Source organism: Vigna umbellata, chromosome 11 (genome assembly GCF_029865625.1).
Source record: "Vigna umbellata cultivar VRB3 chromosome 11, Vumbellata_1.0, whole genome shotgun sequence".
NCBI classification, from domain to species: Eukaryota; Viridiplantae; Streptophyta; class Magnoliopsida; order Fabales; family Fabaceae; genus Vigna; species Vigna umbellata.
Genome location: NC_142175.1, coordinates 20,830,062 through 20,853,946, shown reverse-complemented (window position 1 = coordinate 20,853,946; position 23,885 = coordinate 20,830,062). Strand labels below are relative to the sequence as shown.

General features: G+C 34.9%; 1 protein-coding gene and 1 pseudogene across 1 annotated transcript; both read right to left on the bottom strand.

The window, feature by feature from the left end:
* Positions 1-8,011: 8,011 nt before the first annotated feature.
* Positions 8,012-9,639, bottom strand: LOC148191150 (uncharacterized; annotated as a pseudogene).
* Positions 9,640-19,050: 9,411 nt separating this feature from the next.
* LOC148191149 (cytochrome P450 704C1-like) lies at positions 19,051-23,337 on the bottom strand. Its single transcript, XM_088101436.1, has 6 exons — positions 22,956-23,337; positions 21,429-21,644; positions 21,049-21,339; positions 20,527-20,847; positions 19,598-19,801; positions 19,051-19,478 (listed from the first exon to the last, which is right to left on the bottom strand). Exons 1-6 carry the CDS (start codon positions 23,247-23,249, stop codon positions 19,299-19,301), a joined length of 1,506 nt encoding a protein of 501 aa, XP_087957562.1. The 5' UTR covers positions 23,250-23,337; the 3' UTR covers positions 19,051-19,298.
* Positions 23,338-23,885: the final 548 nt, after the last annotated feature.

The following is a 23,885-nucleotide window of genomic DNA, read 5'->3' as shown; positions in this document are numbered from 1 at the left end:
TTTTTATGTAATTTAATAAATTAATATTAACAATATATAATATTAAAAAATATTAATAACTATTAAAAAACATAATAAAATTATGAAAATTTAGTGAATTCTTATTAAATGCATTTAGACCAAATATATATAGAAAGAAATTAATTATACCTTTTCTCATATAACCAGAAGCAAAACAAATATTAAAATAAGTAATATATTCTATATATATTTTTCTAGTGCCAAGCATTTTTTAATGAACTGTAAAAAGAAATCAATTAAATTAAATCTTTGTTGAATATAGTGAAAAATTATATTTAAGATTAATCTCCCTTGTGTTAAATACACACATAGGGTTCTCTATTTATAATAGAAGAAATATGGGCTACGCCCAAAATACAAATAAGAAATAATAACAAACTAACTAAAAGATAAAAGATAAATATAAAATAAAGATAATATATCTAACACTCCCCCTCAAGCTAGTGCATAAAAATCGTATGTATCAAGCTTGTTACTAATATAATCCATAAAGATTTAATGAAAATATCTGCTTCTGCACTCGAGAGACACCAAATTGCTAATGATTTGCAAGACGACATAGAAGACGAAATACCAACCCAGAAGACTCCCCTGAGCAACAAATCTGGGAGGTTTCTCCATGTAAATCTCTTCTTGCAAATCGCCCTTGAGGAATGCCATCAGTGGATAAAGAGGTAATTGTTGGAGAGCAACCACGACTATAAATAAACTAACAAAACCATCTTTTCCATGGTAAAAAAACATATATGGATGGGTCAAATGCAATGGTGATAAAAGAGATGACAGAAGAGACAGCAGCGGAAGAAGCCATGAATGAACAAGAGAGAGAAACTATAAAAATAAAAAATTCTCCAATCAAGGCACCTAAAAGAGGAAAAAGAGCAACCTCGATGCTCTGAATAGTTGCCTGAAAGGAGACGGGACATGCAACAACACACGATGAACCTGAAAACGGAAAACGAACGACTTCGACGCTCTAAATTACTACTAAACATTCCACCATGCACGAAAAAAAAGGGAGCAAATCCATAACTTAAAAAGGCGCTGAGAGCGCATAGTAGCTCCGATGAAGGCGTCAGTAATGGCATGATGGTCGTCTGGCTGAGACGATCAAAACCATGTGATCATCAATCGAAACTGAAACTCTGGTAATGGTAGCGGTAGACAACAACGGTACACGACGGCGCTTCCGATAGCGGTAGATGGCGCTACTGCCGACAGCAGCGGATATAGTGGTAGAGGTACCATAAACTTTTTTCTCAAAAGAACCTTAGGCTCTAGATACCATGTTGAATATAGTGAAAAACTATATTTGGGATTAATTTCCCTTGTGTTAAATACACACATAGGGTTCTCTATTTATAATAGAAGAAATATGGACTAAGTCCAAAATACAAATAAGAAATAATAACAAACAAACTAAAAGATAAAAGATAAAGATAAAAGATAAATATAAAATAAAGATAATATATCTAACAATCTTATTCTCCTTTTTAAAAATCCAAGCATTTATTATAAAAGTAAATAAATGATACATAAGTGAGTGGGTAAAGTAAAATACCCTAGGTTGTGTTTGTTCTGTGAATGTTTTGTTCCTTTCTCTATTCGTTATATTAATGTCTACCTAAATAGCCTATTTCTTACTTGAGATTGTAAGAAATTTTGTTCGACGAAATATGGTTCCTGCAATAATAAAGTTTAAGACTGTAGAAGCTTCAAACAAGTAAAAAATGGAGTACTTGCTCTGGTGAAGACTAAGAACAATGTTCCTCATTCTCAGTTTTTGCAGTGATTTAATCATCCATTTATTGAAATGAATACAAGAAATCTATTTTATTAAGTATTAATGATCTATTAATTGTTAATTATTTTTCAAAATTAATGAATCTAATTTAAGCCAATAGTTTATAATAATTAAATCTTAATTTCAGAAAAAAGAAAATTGTAAGAATCAAAAACATTAGTTTATAGAGGGACAGGTGTTTCATGTAAAGATTGAGAGAAGTCAGTCTTAGGAGTGAACAAGTGGCACCAGATAATGGGATCGAACATTTAATAATAAAATAATATTGATATAAAAACGCTGAATTCAAAGTTGGTTTCATTATCTGAGAAACCATTATCACTCTTCAAAGCTCTACTCTTTTTTCTCCTCCTTCTCTCTACAAATTCTCTCTAAAAATCTTTCATCTCACCTCATCTGATCTACAATCAGATTGTGCGTAAGCTATCCTAGTGTCAAGGACTTCCATTCTCACCGATCAAACTTGTGTTTTGAACGCGTAAGTTTCATTTATTGAGTTTTGTTAAAATCTTGAAAATTCTGTCACATGCAAGGTAGTTCGACTGCTTGCAAGTGTTCTTTAACCTTCTTTTCCCCTTTCTAACTCCATTTTGGTCATTGGGTGGTCTTTTCTCACCAATCGGTGAACTGTAAGTGTTCATAGGATTTCTGGTGGTAATCGAGCCTACAGTTGTGGAGCTCTCTGTTTGGTCATAGAGGTAAGGGAAGCTAGTTAATTTAATTATGATTTATTATGTATGAATATGTTGTTTGATGATTATGCATGTGTGTAAAAGTGAATGAATTGGTATTGGCATTGTTGGACGTGTGCATGTGTGGATAATTTGTTGTTGGCTTGATTTCTATGTATTGCCGAGACCTGTGAACTGGTTGAGAAGTTCTGCAGAGTTATGTAGAAAGTCGAGCGCTCGTTGTTGAACGCTCGGTCATGTTAGTTAATTGGGCTTAGCGGTATTCGGTTTCATAGTGATATTCGGTCTTAGTGTTGTTCAATTTAATATTGACGTTCAGTTTTAAATGTACTCGTTTTCAACCTCGGCAGTCTTCGGGTTGGTATTATCATTCGTTCTTAGTCGTACTATAGTTAGCATTCGCTATTAGTAGTACTATGTATTAGCGTTCGATTTTGGTAGTATTCGATGGATTATAGCGTTCGGTCATACACTAGTATTCGGTAGTCATAGCGATCGGGCCGCTCAATCATATACTGAAAGGCCGCTCGGCCATGTTCAGGTACTCGGTCAGTAATTGGGTTTGGTCTCTTTAGTCTTACCCGTTCATGACCGTTCGGCCTTATGTGTGTGGATGGTTTCTTGTTAAGCAGTCGGTCTTATACTGGCAGTAATGATAGTTTTAGCGCTCGGTCTCTAGCGCTCATTCATGGTAGTGCTCGGACTTGTAATAGCACTCGTTCTCGATATTGCTCGGTCTTGTACTAGCGCTCATTATTGGTAGTGCTTGGTCTCGTACTAGCGCTCGGTCTGAGCTATATGCATTCGGTTTAAGTTTATAAGCAATTGTTTTAAACTCTTAAGGTTGGGCTAAGCTCTTAGTGGTCGGTTTTTCTCTACTGATCAGCCAGTAATTAGCTTAGGCAATTTTTTCAGTTGTATCTATTATGGACTGTTTGGTCCTATCTTTTGGATAGTGTGAAGGTTTTCGCAACGTTCACAGGTTCTCTTTGTCTTATGAGTGAAAATATAACTGATGAATGATTTTTTATGTTAATTTATGAGAATTATGCTTTCAAATACTGTGGAAGAGAATTCCAAGATGGAATGTCTCGTGGATGGTTATTGAATTATAAAGTATGAATCTGAATATTGATAAGCTGGCGTTCATCTTGAAATTCTATGAGTATCATTCTCACATAGAGAGAGATATTTCATTTGTGAGAATAGCAGGAGGTCCTACCAGCTTAGGGTGTTGAGGTAGGTATTATGGGATTAACCTTGGGTTGTAGCTTGATTGGTGTCAGCTGTTACATTACCACAAGTGCAAGGACGACTGTAGCTACATATTCATACAATCCGGATGGTCAAGACATAGTGTTCAGTCTATATATGAATTATGGTGTTCAGTTTGTATATGATTTCTTTTGTTCGGTGTTGTCATAATGTAGCGGTTGGTCTCGCATGGTTTGAACTTACATGAAATGTATAGATGTGTTTATAATTAAATTACATTAACTTACCCTTATTTTCCTGTCTTGTCATGTTGTCCGTTCGATCGTCTGCGTCCTTGCAATGATCACCCTGTGGGTGTGAGCAGAATGCGAAGAGGATTCTCTGGAGCAAGTGCTAAGCGAGGAGTCTTCAACCCCTTAAGATAGGACTGTTCGGTTGATACACCTCTTGTATGACCGATCAGTCTGCTCTTATGGTTTGTATCAGTGTAGGATTTTTGTAAGTTTTAAATTTATGGTTATTTTAGGATAACTATAAGTTAGCTTTATTTCTTGTAACTCTATTTTATTGTAAATGTAAGTACTCTTAAATATAGTTTACAACTATATTTTTGGGATGTTACATTAATGGTATCAGAGCAGTTTGTTCTTAGGATAACCTACGAGTTATGGGTTTGTCGTGCCTTTCCTGTGGAAAGTTGAGTCTAAATGGTATGTTCTACTATTTTATCCAAGTCTAGATGATAAAATTTTTTATATCTAACTTGAAGTTTTGAGGATGGAAAACTTCTTTTAGAAGTAATGAGGGTGCACACTCATGACTTTTACCGGAGATGATTTTCTTTTCTCAACTCTGATTGTAATTTAGACTCTTCTATTTATCATATTCGACCGCTTGGTTCCATAGTGACCATCCGGTCTTATACTAGTCTTCTTGAGACCGAACGTTCTTTTAATTGTTATCGTTCGGTCCTGTACTTTCGGTTATGTTTCTAGTTGTAACGTTCGATCTTATGTTGGTGACCTTTTGGTCATTCTGCTATGTTTGTGTTGTGTACTCAGCGTTTGGTTTAGATAGTGTCCTTGTTCCCTTGAGTTAGACGGATGATTCTTTCTCCCTCTATAATCGGAAGATGGCATCTAGGTCTCCTCCTTCCTCACCTACAGATACGGATGCATATAACTCCATGAGATTGATGCAGTCAGTAATCACGGCTCTACAGCAACAGAACGTCGCACTAGTCCAACAGAATACAGTGGCTCTTCAACACTTAGAGACCGCTTGGATTTCAGCAGAGACGTCTCGGAGGCAGTACGTGGATTTGATGTCGAAGGTAGAACTGCAGTTGGACCGTTTACTTCTTCTACTATTCATAAGCAAGAATGGAGCTTAGAGAGTTTCCTACAACATCATCCGGCTAAGTTCAGTGGGAAGTGCAGTCCAGATGAGGCCAACTAGTGGTTCAGAGATGTGGAGAGAATTTTCAATGCCAAGAAGTGTTCGGACGAGAACATGCTGGCTTTTTCTGAGCATTTGTTGACTGGGGAGGCCAGTCATTGGTGGAGTAGCATGAGGATGTTGCTGGAAGGAAATGGTACACCTATCTCCTGAGAAGTATTCAAGCAAAAGTTTTACGCCAAGTACTTTCCTAACAGTGTTCGGTTTGCAAAGGAAGTGGAGTTTTTGGAATTGGTTCAAGGGAGAATGTCTGCGTTTGAGTATGTCGATCGATTTAAGCATCTTCTAAGGTTTTATACATTGGAAACAAATGAAGAATAGCAATGCAGAAAGTTTGAGAACGGGTTGAGGGGTGACATTAAGTTGATGGTCAAGGGTTTGTGCATTCAAGAGTTTCCAGTTCTGATTGAGAGAGCGAGAGTATTGGAAAAGACGAAGAAGGAAGTAGAAAGTCAGCATAATCAACAACAGAGGGTTGAAGGACTGAGCGTATTTAGAGGTAGTTCTGGTTCCAGAAGAACTCCTTATTCTCGGCCTTCTTCTTTTCCTTCTAGATCTAGAAGTTCTTCTGCACAGTTATCCGGTTCTAGTGGTTAATCTGGGCAGCAAAGGCCAATAAGTTGTTACAATTGTGGAGGGCCTCACTTGAGATCCGTTTGTCCACAATCAAGAGAAAACAAGAGATGTTATCGGTGCAGGAGTGAAGGTCATTTGGATAAAGATTGTCCTTTAGGTAGGCGAATAATTACTCAAAACCGTTTAGTAGGAAGGTTTCAACCGAGAGGGGGTGCCAAACCTTAGGCTAAAGGAATAGTTATAATTGTTAAAGTGTAGAAGCGACCGATTCAGGTAATTTTATTCCTAACAATTACTTGATTGCTTGATCTGGTGGTGTCCACACCAGCAATTGGTTTAGTTTGGACATCTATCATGTGAGATAGATGTTCATTAGTATTTGAGTGAGCATGTTATTTTCTGGAATTGCCTAACTTGGAAGTTATTCCAAGTGAATGGTGTGTAGACTGCTCGGTATCTATTGGTGTAGACCGTTCGGTAGCAAGAGGGGTAGCCCGAACGGTAATAAGAAACGTTTGGGATGTTGAGTTCTACTGAAGAGGTGCCTAGGTTATCTTCTCAGCGTGAAGTTAAGTTCTCCTTTGATCTGGTGCCACGTGCGGGACTAGTATTAATAGCCTATATTATCTTCAGTAGAGTTGATGGAACTGAAGAAGCAGTTTATTCGAATCGAGCATTTCATCATGGAGTACGCCTGTTTTGCTGGCAAAGAAGAAGGATGAATCAGAGTGGAGCATGAGGAACGTCTAAGAGTAGTGTTCAACAAGTTGAGGGGAAAGGTGTTGTATGCTAAATTGTTCAATTGTGAATTTTGGATGAATGAAGTGCAAATTCTAGGACTTGTGTCGGCAATGATGATCCATGAGTTGGGTTTAGTTGAGACTTTAAGGGGCTTAAGAAAACTAATAAGGTTAAAATCGAACGATATTAGATGCATCAATTTGGTGGTAGGAAGCGAACTATTCAGCAAGACCTGAAATAAGCAGTCGACAAATGTTGAGTTGCAGATTTTCAAAGAACCGATCTATAGTGAGAAAAGGAAAGATTTTGCGTTGAGAACAGTCAGTATTTTGAAGATTCAGCCAAAGGATTTGTGTTCCTGATAATAGGAAAATTAAGAGATTGATTCTTGAGAAAGGACATCATAATCATTTTAGTATGAGTCAAGGCATGACTAAAATGTATCAGGATCTCAAGAAAATCATTTTTGGTGGTCGGGTTGAAAGCAAACGTCGCTCGATTTATGCGTTATTGTTTAACGTATCAAAAGGTGAAGGTAGAGCATCAGAAACCGTACGGAAACGAGATATAATTACCAGGAACTTAGTCAATCACCTTTCCCGTTCGGTCAAAAGGTCGTAATGTTATTTGAGTTTTTAAGGACAGGTTGACCAAGAGTGCTTACTTTATGATCATCGGTTTGAGAAGTCAATGACAAATATCTACAGCAGGGAAGTGGTTCGGTTGCTTGGAATGCCGTTTAGTAGCAATTCAGACAGGGATCCTCAATTCACCTCTCAATTTCGGCAACCATTGCAGAGAGAGTTGGACAACCAGTTGAAGATTTGTTCAGCTTATCATCCCTAGACGAACGGCCAGACGGAAAGGACGATCCAGACACTTGAAGATCTGTACGGGCGTATCTATTGGATCCTTTAGGAGTCAGGGATGAAGTACTACCTTTAGGTTTCTTTAGTCAGGAAATCTAAAAATTTTTAAATCTCTACTCACTCACTCGCTGTACAGTAGGAACATATATGGTATGTATATGTATCTTATTCAATCTATAGTGAAAATAAAGAAGAGAATACTAGTAAACGATCCCTAGGAAGCATCGTTTCCTCCATTGACCATGAATTGACAATTCAGACATAACAGTTAAAAAAGAGTTTGAAAAAAAAACTAGCAAACATGTATGCAACATTAAACATAGAGTTTAGAACTAACCTATGTTATGAACATTAAAAATATTTAAATGTTTGCTCATAATTGGAGAGACAATTGAGGCAGATTGACATTTTTTATGCATGGGAAAACCACTTTCTACTGGCTGAAGGAAACTGTGTTGGAGAATGATTTGGATTCTCAGGAAAGGATTAAGGTAGATGAAAAATTTATATATTCCAACTCATCAACAACAGAGGTTACAACCTAAACCAACTCATCTAAAATAAAATTTACAAACCATTCATGCACATTCTATGACAAACACATAAATGTTATTCAAATAAGGTGTCACCTTTCTTCATTTCAACAACTCTCTAGAGATCATTTCTAGCAAAAATTTCTCTACCTTTTCAGTCTCGTCCTTCTTAAAGAGAGCAGAGATGATTATTGCAAAAGTAATAACATTAGATAAACAACCACTGTCTTCCATTTTGGACCACAAGGTCAATGCCTTATCAACCAAACCCTCTTTACAAAGACTATTGATCATAACATTGTAAGTACAGAGGTCGGGATTGTGACCTTTATTTAATAGATCTTGAAAAATCTCTTGTGCATTCTTAAGTCTCCCCCCTCTACACATCCCATCAATAAGTATATTTGCAGTGTACATATCGGGCTGAGCTCCATTCTCTCTCATTTTTCGCAATAATTCAATTGCCTTGTTTAGATGATGATTTTTGCATAAACTGTCAATCAAGGAATTATAAGTGATTACGTCTGCTTGTTGATTTCTACCATGCATCTCACGAAAAAGATCCAAAGCATGAAATATTCTTCCAGTTTTGCATAAGCCATCAATAAGAGTATTGTAAGTCAGTATTTGGAACGATATTCCTGTTGTGCATTTCCTGTAAGATTTATGGCCTCATCCACCCTTTCATTATCTCTGAGTCCATTTATCATGATATTGTAGGTCCTAACATCAGGACTCACTCCCATGTGGATCATTGCACTCAATACTTGTTTCGCATTCTTCACTTTATTAACTAAGTAGTACCCATCCATTAGAGCACTAAAGCTAACAACATCAAGTTTCACATGAGCTTTCACCATCACACCTAACACATTCTTGGCTTCTCCTAGCTTTCTTTCCTTACACAATGCATCAATCAATATAGTATAGGTATAAACATTTGGCCTGATGCTATTTGATAGCATTTCATTTAGGAAACCAAATGCTACTTCTACCTGTCCCACTAAGCAAAAGCCATAAATTAGAGTGCTATAAGTAACAAGATCAGGGAGAATTATGTTGATAACCATCTCAGAATACAAATCATAAGCTTCTTTTGGATGTTTCTCTTTAAATAAAGAGTCAATAATTATAGTATACATTATCGTTGATCGACCTTGAATCCTTCTGAGCAATTTGATCGCGGCTTCAGTTTCTCCTATTTTGCACAATCCATTTATCAGAGTCCCATGAGTAATTTGGCTGAGCGGAAATCCTAATGCTACTACTTTATCATGAAGGTTGAGAGCTTCCTTGAGCTCACCCTTATCACAGAGACCTCTCATGAGTGTATTTAAGGTTATGGCACATGGATGATAACCCCGTTTGAGAATCTTGGCAAATATAGAGAAAGCGAAGGCCAATTGGTCTAAGTGACAGAAACAATTGATGAGGAGGTTGAGATTAACAAGGTTATTCTGAATTCCTTTGAGCTCCATTTGCTTAATAAGAGAAATAGCAGTACGGTACTGCTTCATCTTGGCAAGCAATTCCAAAATCTTTCGAAATTCGAAGATGGGAGAAACAGTACGCTTACGAAGCAAGCGATTGAATTGTGAGACGGCTTCGTCGAGTAAGGAAGTTTGAGAGTGAGAGTGAGAGCACAATAGGGAATTATGCATTGGAAGAAACGGAGGAAATTTGCTAAAAGGAGGAAGAAGAGAAAACCAAACACTTCTTGAGAGCCCCATCTTTGCTGCAAACCATAGTATGAAATTCTTTCAATTTAGGTTTTCTTCTGTTTTAAAAAGCTTAACTTGTATTTTCTTCTGTTTTAAAAAGCTTAACTTGTATGTGATAACGGTTGAAAAACTGTTATTTTTATACTTAATTTTAATATTAAAACACCTTTTGTGGTTGAAAAACTAGCTTGAAATCATGCTTTTGTTTAAGTTTTGGACATAAGAGACTTGGATGGGTTTTGACAGGAATTAAGATGAATTGGATGAAAGAAGTTGAATAGCAAGGAGTTGGGACCAAGAAAAGACAAAAACAGTACCAGACCGAATAGTAGGATGCGGGAGAATCCAAACCGAACGGTTAAGAACCCAGACCGAACGGTTACTGAGACTGACCGAACGGTTAGATAGAGGAGAAGACAAAGACCGAACGGTTCATAACAGAGACCGAACGGTGTGAAGGTGGTGGAACTAGGTCGAACAGTGTGAGCAAGAAAGACGACTACCGAACGGTGTAACTGAGGACCGAACGGCTGTAGAAAAACATAGGCAAACTGAACAGTTTGTGAGAGGAGAAGCTGAATGAAGTGGTAGAAGTCATGTCGAACGGTCAACCGTGTAAGACCGATCGACATGCATCATTTGAGTGTCGCTCTACCGCTGAGCGCCAAAAGTGCCGCTGAGCGCCGACGACATGGGTTTGGACCTGTTTTCTGTTATTTTTATGTTCTATTTAAGGACTTGCACGTCCTAAGGATTGTATCTTTTGATGCACAAAAACACACTTTTCACCCCCTTGGGGGCAGATTTGGGGATGCAGGAGTCTCCTCTTCTCTTTCTAGGGTTTTTCTATCTCTTCTATTCTTTCATTCCCTTGTTCATCTAGTTCTTCCATGACAATGGAGAACTAAACCTTATTTATTGTTGGGAAAGATGTAACCTCTTAAACTCTCATGTATTGAATTGTTGGAAATATTATGGTGTCAGAATACCATGCAAAAAAAATTATTATGTTGATCAATTATTATTAATGATTACGAAGGAATATCATAATTTAGATTAATTATTTAAAGAATACAATTTGTTTTTGCGAGTGAATTTGGTTATAATAAATAGGCTTAATACCTTATTTTGTCCCAGTTCCACTCGAAAATGTCAAATTAGTCCATCCTTTAAAAAATGCGTCAATTACGTCCTCACTTAATAAAATTTGCATCAATGAAATCCCTTCCGTTAAATCCGTACAAACGGCGTTAATTATTTTTCTCTCTTATTAAGTAACGCCGTTTGTACGGATTTAACGGAAGGGATTTCATTGATGCAAATTTTATTAAGTGAGGACGTAATTGACGCATTTTTTAAAGGATGGACTAATTTGACATTTTCGAGTAAAACTGGGGACAAAATAGGGTATTCGAGTGAAACTGGGGACAAAATAGGGTATTAAGCCTAATAAATAAAAATAGTAAAAATTGATATAGTATTATTATAATAATTAAGGTTTAAACCCTCCAATGGTTCTCATATTTGTATAGAAATCTCAGTTGGATCTTCATATTTGAAACTGTCTCAATTGGGTCATAATATTGTAAAATTGAGTCAATTTTACCTTATCCATCAAGTTGTCCTAGACGGCGTTAACTTGAGCTAACGTGGTACACATTTTTTTTGCTGATGTAAATCTGTTATATTACATGGAATTTTTTATTTAAATTAACAGTGGTTGACGTGGCACACAAGAGAAGACGAACACAGGAACGTGACCCAGCCATTAGAACCTTGGTAGCCACCGCGTAGCACCTCCACCGAAACCTGCAAAATAGAAAAATCAAACCAGCCCCAATCCATTCCATACTACAACACCCAACACCAAGAAGCTAAACGAGGAAGGTGGTGAAGGGTCTAACAAAAGTAGAACCCATATAGCTGAAAGTGATGGAGCAGTTAGTCTCCAAATTTGGATTCATCTTTTCCCTTTTCCATTTAAGAATCCCTCTTTTCCATTTCTTAATTTCCATATCTTATCAATCTCTTTCTTATTTTTCTTCAATTTTCCGATTCAATTCATTTTTCCCTTTTTATTTTTCTCAAAGCTTTCAAATTTCTCTAATGTTTTATTTTTCATTGTGTTACCAGGGCGTCACCTGCAACCCCACGACCCCGTTCATTTACGCCTTGGAGTTTTTGGAGCTGTAGAGGTTGAGAAAGGAGACTGAGAAAATCAATCACCACCATCCACGTGTTTGCTGACTCCATCATAATAATCTAATATGAATCTTCATTGTAATGGTGCAAGTGAAGTGATGAATCCCGAGAAGTACAGGGTGCTGTTGAATTTGTTTCTATTAGTGAAATTAAACTCAGCTTACGCCAGTCCCTGGTTAAACTTGGTGTGGGTTTCATGTCTCAGGATCCCAAGCTATAAAGTTAATATGTGACCTAGAAGTTGTTTTGAGGCCTCCAGCTAAAACTCCAAGGAAGAAGAAAACTAGGAAATCTCGTGTTTCAAGTAGGGGGAAGTGGATGATATTGGGCAATATTGCAAGATATTTATCAATTTATGTGACTGATCTGGTTCTGAAGGTGTTCATCTCCATAAAGTTGTATAAATAAAATAGGTTTCACACCGGCTACTTTTAAATTTAAACTTGATTCTATTATTGTTTCCATTTGAATCTTATTATAACTTTTTTGTTCACCGAGAATCTCTATTGAACATTGCAGACTCCAAAGTCTATAGTTGAGATCAGGGAATTGAATCTAGATATATCTAAAGATGGTGGATTCAAGTCAAATTTATTAGTTAGACTGCATATATTACCTATTTTTGTTCACATTGGTAAGCCACGGGTCAGCTGTGACCTAATATCTAATTTAAGTGGTGAAGGATGTAGTTCTTCTGGCCAAGCATCCATTACTGCTATAGAAAGGTCTTCAGCTCCTTTTTACTGCATCCCCTCCCAACAACTCTAATTTTCGATAACCCCATCAAATAGATATAAATTGAACCCAAAAAGCATAGGCTCTTCTGACTCAAAAAAACTAGAAATCCTTTTTTTTTCTTTTGTGTTTGACATCCAGGTTCTGACAAGGAAGACCCACTTAAGTCATTGCTCCCAAAAAGAGAAGAACAAAGTGAAAGGCCCCAGCAGAAGTCTTTGCTCTGCACAACTCGCAGGGTTGAAGGAAAATCAAGCAAACTACCTCAATTGATACAAATTGATTTTTCTTACAGTACCATTGTTTAAGATCCAATTAAACCTGCCCCCTGCGACCCCTCTGCCCCCTCCGACTCCTCTAGAATGGAGAATGAGAGAAAACTCACCCTGGTGTGACAAAGAACCTTGAGGATTAACCTGAGCAGACATCGAAATTATGCCTCCCCACCCAAAACGAGAAGAAAAAGTGATAGAGAATAACTAAGGCTCAAAAAGAAAGATGAAGACGACAGAGGATGATGAAGACTCTAAATCCCAATGATGAAGACTCTGAATCCCTAACATTTTTAATTACATTTTGTGCCATATCATAAGCTGTTCACCTAAAAAAAAATTCCACGTAATATAACACTGCTTCATGAGCATTTAAAGTGTGCACCACGTCAGCTCAAGTTAACACCGTTTGGGATAACTTAACGGATAGAGTAAAATTGGCTCAATTTTACAAATATTATGACCCAATTGAGACAATTTCAAATACGAGGACACAACTGAGATTCTCATACAAATATAAGGACCATCCGAGGGTTTAAACCAATAATTAACGATGGAAGATTATATCCTTAATATTATTATACTAAGTTATAATATCATTAATAGTGTTATATCAATTATAATATCACAAACCATTTATGAGTTAAAACACGAAAATATATTATATTAGTTTTAATCGAATTTCTAAATCTAGTAGGAGTGTTCACTAAATTTTAAAATATGAGAGAAATAAATATTGTGTTTCTAAATTTGGAAGAAATAAATACTGAATCTCGAAATCCAGGGAGTTTCTAAACTAAATTTCAAAATCCGATGAGTTCGTAAACTGGATTTCAAAATTCAATAATTTCATAAATCGAATTTTGAAATCGGATAATTTCCTAAATCGAATTTCAAAACCAGGTGATTTCCTAAACTGGATTTCAAAACCAGGTTAATCCGTCAATACCTATGGCCCTAACCTGTGACCATAGACTAGGACCTCCTGTTATTCTCACCACATGATTTATCACTCTCTAATTGAGCGTGAATGATCATTAAAATGTAGGATGAACCTCAAACTTAACTTTGGTCATTTGTACTAACAAAACTATCGGGCACCACCATGAAACCTCTCCACGAGGATCACAGACTTACGTCCCTCAATACCAGTCACTTAAATCACTACATACTAATCATCATCATCATATAACATATTACATACTCAAAGTATTTCAAGGATAAAATTCACTTATCACAAATCTGGAAATAATAATCATATAATAACACAATTTTCATCATAGTAGCTTGATATCCACACTAGACAAGGGAAAACAACCTTGAAACCCTCACCAACAACTCTGGAAGGGTCAAAAACCCCCCAAAACGACTTAAAGAATGTTCAAAACGGATGTCCAGAACCCCAAATTCGAGATTCCCCATAACTTAGTTGTTTGCCAGACAACTCCTCACCAAACTACTCTTACCCAGACGATCTTTGCCCAGATGACCTCTGCCCAAACGACCCCTTACCAGACGGCTCCTTGCTAGACAATCCCTTACCAGACAATCCCTTACCAAACGACCCCTTACTAGACGACCCATTATCAAACGATCTCTTACCTGGACGATCTACCATATTTTTGTACAAGAGACTAACTAAGCCCTAAATGGCCCCAAGACAGTTCCTAAAAGACTTTCCCCACAACTAGGATCTTAAAATCTTACTTGTTAAAACTTTCACTTTTATGCCCAAAACTCACTCTTCTTCTAATTTATCTCACACCCAAGTTTTGTAACAACACATCAGCTCAAACTCACTAAATCTACATTTACAACTTCATCAATAAACAAACTTTAACAACAACAAACTAGACACACCAACATACATCAGTTTTCAATTAAACATACCATCATTTTCAAGCACCCAACATACCAAGTTTCACGGTTCAATTAAAGTTCATAAATCAATCATCACATCATCATACAAACATCAAATATCACATGCATACCAAATCCAAACCAAACAAACTAGCTTCCCTTACCTGGTTGACGCACAAGTGATTCTAAGAACTCTAAAATTCCGCCTACAGGTCCAAGATCTCTATTTACTCCTACAATTCATGACAATTTGATCAGAGTATACCTTCATTACCCCTGATCAACAAAGAGTCTTAGGGAAGACTCAAACCCCAAAAGAATAAAGAAAAACCCTACATGCACGAACACCCAAAATTTAAGGAAGAAGGGTAGAAACCAACTTACCCTATAACTGAAATAAATCGGCTAGAAATGAAGATCTCACCTCAAGGAACCCTCAGGCGGTCTCTAATCATCCAATAGATGAGTGAAGAGTTAGGGTTTCTAGAGAGAAGTTAGAGGAAATTTTAAGAGAGAAGTTTTAAAGAGTGAAAGCTTCTTAGATAATGAAACTCATGATAAGAAAAATTAATTTATACTGTTGATATTTCTGAAAGAAAATAATGGAGTACCACTATTTAAAACACTATATTGCCTCTAATACTTTATTTTTGAGGGTCTTACACTCAACTACAAACTTGTTTTCTTGCACCAACTACAAGCATTCTACTTCCTTGGCATGACTTACGATGTTAGGAAAATATTAAACATAGAACTTATCCTTGAAGAGTTCCCAAGTTATGGCTTCACCACCTTCCTGTAGCATTAGCTTCATGTTATCCCACCAGCGCACTGCTTCACCGGACAACTAGTACTCTAAGTACGCTAGTCTAGTCTCAGGTGGACATCTTTTAGCATAAAAAATCCTCTCCATGCTCCTGATTCATTGATCAACCTCATCTAGACTCGTCCTCTTGTTAAAAGTAACAGGGTGGTGTTGTAAATAATTTTATAGTGTCCATTCTTGAACCTTAGGAGGTGGAGCTTGAGATGGTCCAACAAGCATCTTGTTTTTGCTCAGTTGTCTTAGGGTCTACATGTGTTGTCGTTGACTACCTTTAAAGCTTATCCTAACAGCTTTTAATTGTTGCAAGCCACTTGATGCTCTTGCATCATCGCAACGCTCTATTGCTAAAGTGTCAATGTGATGGACCCTATCACTTTTGTCAGGCTAGGCATCTTAGAGATTGAAGAAGTAGGTGGTCTAGGTGTCATCTCTTTATTCACAAAGAGAATTATCATTAATACTATTGTTGTTATATGAGTTTTTAAATTATAACAAACCCACAACCCTCAGGTCGTCCTAAGGAAAAATCGCTCAAATACCACTAATGTAACATTTCATTTACCTCACACTTAATATGTCATAAGTAAACATATTGTAGCATTATTATAGTCGTCCATAAGGTGAAATATAAAGGGCTCACATTGAAAATACATATTTTTAATTTCAAATAAAAATTTATGAAATGACTAAAACTTTTTTTCACATTCTTCTACTTCTCTCTTTACTTGTAATAGATCAGTCGTTCTTCCCTCATCTACTCTCGTATAATACCCACGTTATATGATCATCGTACAAACAAACATGTAGAGGTGAGCTAACATGCAAAAAGATCATTCATAAAACATGCATAAATATATTAATAATTATAACAATAATTATATGATCATGCAACAATCATACTATCCCACCAGTGCACTGCTTCGCCGGACAACTGGTATTCTAAGTATGCTAGTCTAGTCTCGGGAGGCCATCTCTTAGCATAAAAAAAATGCTCTCCATGATCCTAATCCATTTATCAGCCTCATTTGGACTCGTTCTCCTGTTAAAAGTAATCGAGTGGTGTTGTAAAAAGTTTTATAATGTCCATTCTTGAACCTTAGGAGGTGAAGCTTGAGATGATCCAGTAGACATCTCAATCTCGCTCAGTTTTCTTAGGGTCTACATGTGTTGTCGTTGACTACCCTTATGTGGAAACATTATTCTAGCAACAATCTTTTAATGAAAGATTTGACCAATAAAAGTAAATAAGAATATATCTAGAACCTACGATAAAATTTTCAATTCGATCCAACTAAAATGTGGTGTTTAGTTCCTTAAGAAACACAAAACTAATTTATCTAAATATAGATATCTAATTAAAAATCCAAGCGGTTAAAGTGAATCAATATGTCTTAGGAACTACATATCTAAATTTCAAGTTAATATAACGGTTAGCTAGGTAGGAATTGATATTTTATCGAGACAACTTAATGACAAAATTCAAGTGATTTTAAGATCCATCCAAAATACGAAATTAATTTGTCTAAGTACAGTTTTCCAATTACTAATCTGAGCAGTCATGATGAATTGTTGTCTTATGAACTATATATCCAAATTTCAGGTCAATCTAACCATAAACAAAGTGAAAATTAATGTTTTTCCGAGGTAACTTAAGGATAGAAATAAATGGTTTTCAACTCTATCTAAAATACAAAATATATTTCTCTAAGCACTGATTTGAATTTAATTATCCAAACGGTAAAAATGAAGTAATATGTCTTAGAAATCATATATTAAAATTTCAGTTTAATCTAACGGTAAACGAAGTGGGATTGAGATTTTACTGAAGTAACTTACAGACAAAAATCAAGTGGTGATCAGTTTACTCAAAATTCCAAAATTAATTCCTCCGAGTACAAATTTCAAATTAAAAATCCAAACGACTAAAGTGAAGTAATATATCTCAAGAGTCAAATATCAAAATTTTAGCTTAATCTAACGATAAATAAAGTGGAGATTGAAATCTTATCTAGATAACTTGAAAAATAGAAAACAAAAAAACATAATAAAAAAAAACAAAACCGATAAAAATGAACAAATAGTTAATAACACTACTAAAATCCAAGATATTCATATTTAATATAACCAAAAGGGTGTTGCTCCCTCCACCACCCCAACCAAGTGCTTCTGCACCTCTCCACTATTTTCTTTTATTCCAAAAATAATCTACACCTCCTACTATTTCTTTTATTCCAAAAATATCCTACACCTTACCACTATCCTCAACAATCTTTCTCTTTCTTTCTCTGCATTAATGGAGCATTCATATGGCTTAGACTTAAACTTGTGATATATTACAAAATATAAAATTAAGAGCAAACTTCAATATTAGTTATAAACTTAAAAGTTAGATGCAAATACAAAATAATAAACATAATAATATTAATAGTAAATAATATATTATTATTATTATTGTATACTATCTTTATAATGACGAAAGAACTAAATAAATTCCAAATCTTTAACAAATAATTTTTCTTTTATATTTTAAGTATTTAATAATATTTTTATATTATTTATCTAATAAATTAAATACTTTATTCAAGTTATTTGAGTCAAACATGTTGGTAAGTTAAAACATAATATAATGTTAAAAATTATAGATATTAAATGTAAAAAAAAACACACATATATATAAACATTTTTATAGAAATTTAGAACAAAAATTTTACCATTTATTAAGTAATTTGAAGAAAAAAAATATATTGAACTGTGAAAATAAGATTGAATCAAACTTATTTAAGAGAAAGTGTAAATAAAATTTTTGTAATATATCACAAGTTTAAATCTGAGTCATGTGAATGTTTCATTAATATGAAGAGAAAAAGAGAAAGATTGTTGAATATAGTGGAGAAGTGTAGGATATTTTTAGAATAAAAGAAAATAGTAGAGATATGTAGAGTATTTTTGAAATAAAAGAAAATAATAGAAAGGGGTGGTGGTGGAACTTAAAATAAGTATAAAAAAAACTAGAATTTTTTTTTCACGGTCGAAATATGAGTTTCTAGCAGGCCACTTTGTTGTTAATGCAAGTCTCCATTCCTTTCTTCCTCCAAACACATTACCGCAGTGGCTAAAGGTTCCCCTAATTTATAACCAAAAATTGTGCACGCGGGTCCCGAAACCCTTAATTTGTCTAGAAATTCCGAAAGGTTGTTCACCATTCCGATTTTCAAGGCATGCTTTTTGCCAAGCAGCCCATTCTTCCTCCATCAATGAGGTGGCTGGTCCCACCACAGCCTCATCTTCTGGAAAAATGTTGATAGAGGACGTGCAGAAGCTCCAAGGTTCCAATTATGCTATTAAAATATTTATAAAAATATTTTTCAATATAAATCCCATAACCAGGGTTAGTAGCCATGTTTATGATGTTAATAAAAACATTGTCATCTGAGCTACCACATTTATTTATTTATTTTATCATCTTTATAACATTTAAGTCTATTCTTCACGTTTTCATCCAAAAGAATTACTTAATAATAATAATAAAGATAAAACTATTATTATTTATTAAAGTGATATAGGATTCTTTGGAATAAATAACCATTTATTTTCTTCGAGGCACACTTAAAGTCATATAATAGTATATACATTATTAAATTATGTCGATACAATAACTTGTAAACCAACATATCTTTCAATTCTAAAATACACTTTCATTCTCTTTTGTTGAACTACTTTTACTTTTACCTTTTGAGTAGAGTTGGGATTGTTCCAAAAATCTTTTAATCCCCTTATCTGTGCAAGGCCTTGATTTCAAGGCCTCCATCAATATGAAGATTTATCATCGTCTTGTAGGTCACATTTCTCTTCTCATCATTCAATCTGAAGCGGAAACAACCTAATAAAACTGCTGAAAATATCTTCATCTGCCTATAAGCAAACTCTTTTCCTAGACAAATCCGAGGACCAGCCTGCAAATGAATTAAAATCAATCCAATGCTTCTTGAAAGAAAATACACACTAATAGGAGTTTGATCATGTGCATAACAAGCATAGTTCTAAAAAATGATCTAAGCAAAACTCTACTAACCTGAAAAGCTGTAAACTTGAAAGGGCTCTCTTGCTTAAAAATGCCATTCTCATCAAGCCATCTTTCTGGCCTGAAATCCTCTGCATCATCACCCCATATAAATTTCATCCGACCCATTGCATAAGGTTGGTAAGATACCATATCTCCCTTATTAACACTGTACCCATCTGGTAATGTGTCATCAGAAAAACAAATCTTTGCATCCTGCATCAAATTAAGGAGTCTGGTACTTATAATGCATTTCATCTACACAAGCATGTCAAATGTGTAACAACAATGTATCAATCTTGGAAATTTATATTATTACATGGAAGCCAGTGAGGAAGGGTGGAGTGCTGTTTTTTTATTAGCATAAAATATGTTTCTAGTCCTCTTCATTTTTAGCTTCAACTTGGTTCTCTAAATATAAAAAATCACCTTGATCTGTTGAAATGTGTGAAAATTAGAGACATGTCTAAGGAGAGAAAATCTTAAAGCTGGATCTTGTACTTGGTAATCAAATTTAAAACATGATTGCATTTGGTTTCTATTTTCAAAAACCTTACTAGTTTATAGAAAAAACAAAGGAAACACACACCCATGCCAAGGACATGCCTCACCATTATAGCACACCCTTGAGCTAGGACCACAGAACATGACAAAAATGACAAAACATCTCTGTTTTTGGTTTTCAATATACTTGTTTAAGAAGATTTCAAAACGTGATCAATTTTAGATGGACTTGAGATCTGAATAGCATGAAATTATTTGATAGAAAACACACAATTTTAAAACAAAAGGTGAGAAGGAAATCAAACAGCCCCAAGTCCTCCCACCATAAGAGGTAGCTTTAGTTCTAACCATAAATGCAAGAAGGAGAAGTAGTGGAGTCTTGTTTCTACTGCATGCAGTGATGAAAATGAAGAGTTTAACCTCAAACTTAATCTTACCACAGGGACAGCAGGATAAAGTCTGAGAGTTTCTGTAATTGCTGCATGAAGATAGTCCATCTTTTCAAGAGCTTCATCTGTTACACTTGACGCAAATTCAGTATAGCTGCTAATTGTTTTTGTATTTGTTGCTTCTTTCACTTCTTCTGCTGCTTTTTCTTGAACTGCAGGGTACTTACATAACATGTACATGAACCAAGAAAGTGTGGCTGCTGTTGTGTCTTTCCCAGCAATAACAAAGTTTAGAATTATATCTCTTAGGTATGTTGAATCATATCCCTTCGCTTGCAGAAACCTTGACAAAATATCTTCACGTTTACTCTACAGATATAGAATGAAAAATGGATCACATATTGGTGGCACATCTAGTGAGATTAAGAGAGTTAATCTTGGTCATGCACTGAAATATAAATGGCCATGATTGTTTTATTTAAGTTTAATCTTAAGCTTCTGTTTATGATTCTACAGCTAAGGTTACTCCTCTCATCATGTATAAATACAGCTTGCATGTAATAAACTTACATCGGAACCTCCCCTTGAAATCTGCATTTGCTGAATTCTATTTTTTATTAGGTTCAAAACAAATTCATCTAAAACTTTAGTAGTCTTTCTTAATTTGGCCTCTGATCCAATATTCAGAAATTTCTTGATCTTCCAGAAGACATCAACATAACGATAGAGGGTGAGTGCACTTGATGCATCAAAAGCATCAGCAAAAATCTTCCCTTCTTGACTTGATCCACACATGCTGTCAAGTTCAGTTCCAAATGCAACTTGGAAAATTGAATCCAGTGTTGATCTCATGAAAAGGTCCTATACGAATTATTGGAGCAAGTTAGCATCCTATGAAGTAGATAAAAGAAGGTATATGATAGCATCTTTCAGAACATATATATACCCACTTGGATTTCCAACGAACTATTAGAAGTTGCAGATTCAGACACTATGTCTGCAAGTTTTGCTGCATTCTTTCTGAATACTGAAACGCTGAAGTCCCTTAACATCTTGGTAGAGAATTCATGACTTGATATTTTCCTTTGTTCCCGCCATTTCTCCCCATCAACAGTGAAAATCCCATCACCTAGTAAATCCTTCAAATTTTGATAGTTGTACAAGCCCTGCACAAAAGTTTAAAGAAACAAAATTGAAGCTATTTGGCCCAACTTTTTCAAGAATCAAGCAAACCCCTGTATGCCTAATTAAATAAATCATAAAGGCCTATCACAAATCTATATACCTAATGCTTAGTATCTCTGTAATTTTTACATCTAAGATATTGCAGGATACTAGAAGAAATATTGTAATCAATATTACAGGTTGTAAAGCTCTATGTATAACCTCTTGCACTTGTTAGGAATCCAAAGTAAAAATGAGAAAACTAAGTAACATATAAAAAAGAAGACCTACAAATCCATTTTGGATTAAAAGTTGTGTCATAATTTCTTCTATGAATTGGTTCATGATTCATTGGTGTCAAGTATCCCCTATGTATCGTTTAGAAAGAACCCAATAGTACTAGTTTACAATTGAATCAGATTTTGTTTTCTCATATACCTAAACTCTTTCCAAGTCCAAATAACAGTTTGGGCTCAAGCAAGCCAGCTTTATAATACGTAATAATTCCATAAATCTCTCTTTAAGCTCTGTTTTAGTATTCTCCACATGTTACCATACTAATAATAAAGCTAGTGTTACAACCACAGCATGGAAATTGGAAAGGATCATGTCTACCTTCTAAAGGAAGATGGAATAAATTACCATTGCCAAAATTTAAAAGGACAGATTCGAATTTGAGTTATCATTTTTAAGCAACTTCTACACTAAGAAGAAGCCGCAGATTCTGAACCTCAGTTTCCTAAAGGTTTTCTTTCATACCATACAGACGAAGTTCACTTTGACTTTTACACCTATTACCTATTTCAGCAGGATATAACTACTGCAATCATTTCAGGAAAAAGGTATCATAAACAGAACCACGAACAGTAGAACCGAAGTGTCAAGTGTTTCACATCATGTCACTTTTCACAAAGAAGGCAAATCGCTTTCAAAATAAAATAAAAAAAAAAAAAAAAAATCTTCAATGCTTATAATCGAGTGCTCCAGTTTTTCATATATGTTATCTAGAAAACAAGCTTTTCAATTCAACAGATTTGACAACAATATGAAATCCAAGAACCTTTTCAGTTCCTTGAACCCTACCCACTAGAGAGTAAGTGGCAACTCACCACTTCCATTTAACAACTCAAATAAAACAGAACCTTTTAACACTTTTCTGTACAAACGAGTAATGTTATATTCTCCCCAAAATCTTTGTACAGATCTTGTAAGATTTTCTAAATTAAAGTTGAAATGACTCAACCAAATTAAAACATTCAATGTTTTCTTTATCTACAAGTAGTAGAGAAGTAATTAATTAATAAAGTTTTTACCTTTCCATAATTCTCAAAATTGGTTTTGAGTATGTACTCAACATTACTCGGTTCTGCAGTGTAAACTTCATATCTGAAAAGGTTGAGCAATCTGTATGTTCTGTGTTTGGCAGCAAGATGAGTCATGTAATGGTGCAACCTGTGGAAGTTTATCATCTGATTAAACACAGTGCCAGCAACAGGGTGATACCTCTTCCCATCCCTTTTGCTCAGTTTTCTGAACAGAAATTGAACCACCAAAAGGGTCAAAGCTGCAAAGAAATAAGGATGTGAAAGAAAAGCCATGGATGACATGGTTTCTGTTGAGGTAAGGAAGTTGCAGTGCAAATGTGACCTTCTCACAGTACTCAGGAAAATAGAATAGAATACAATAATTTTATATCGAATTAAATAGAAGGGGTTCAGAATAATAACTAAGGAAATGATACAATATGATTGGAAAAAAAATCAGTCTTACTACGATGACAAGATTGACTTTCATTAGTTTTGTTTACCTTTTCATTAAAAATTTGTTTAATAATATAATAAATAAAACTAACGAGGTTAGAGCCAACTGCGGATAATTGAAGGAGCGGGCTGGTCATCGCCACCCAAAGTTTTTAAAATTTTTTAAATTAATTGTAATGTACATTAAAAATTGATAGGAATTAAATTAAGGGGTTTGTTAATTTATGTAAAATCATTTTTTAGTTGGTATATTTTAAGAAAGTATACACGTTTTAGGTTACAAAATATCCTCATTTAAATAAAAATATACTTTAAATTTAAGAGTATTTTAATAATTTTAAAATTTAATTTAAAAAATAAATAAATAAAAGATAGTTATTTATCATGATTTTATAATTGTTGCCAGGTGCATTTTTTTTTAAATCAAACGTAATTATTTATCAACTTTAGAAATATTTTTAATTATAGTATTTTTAGAAATAT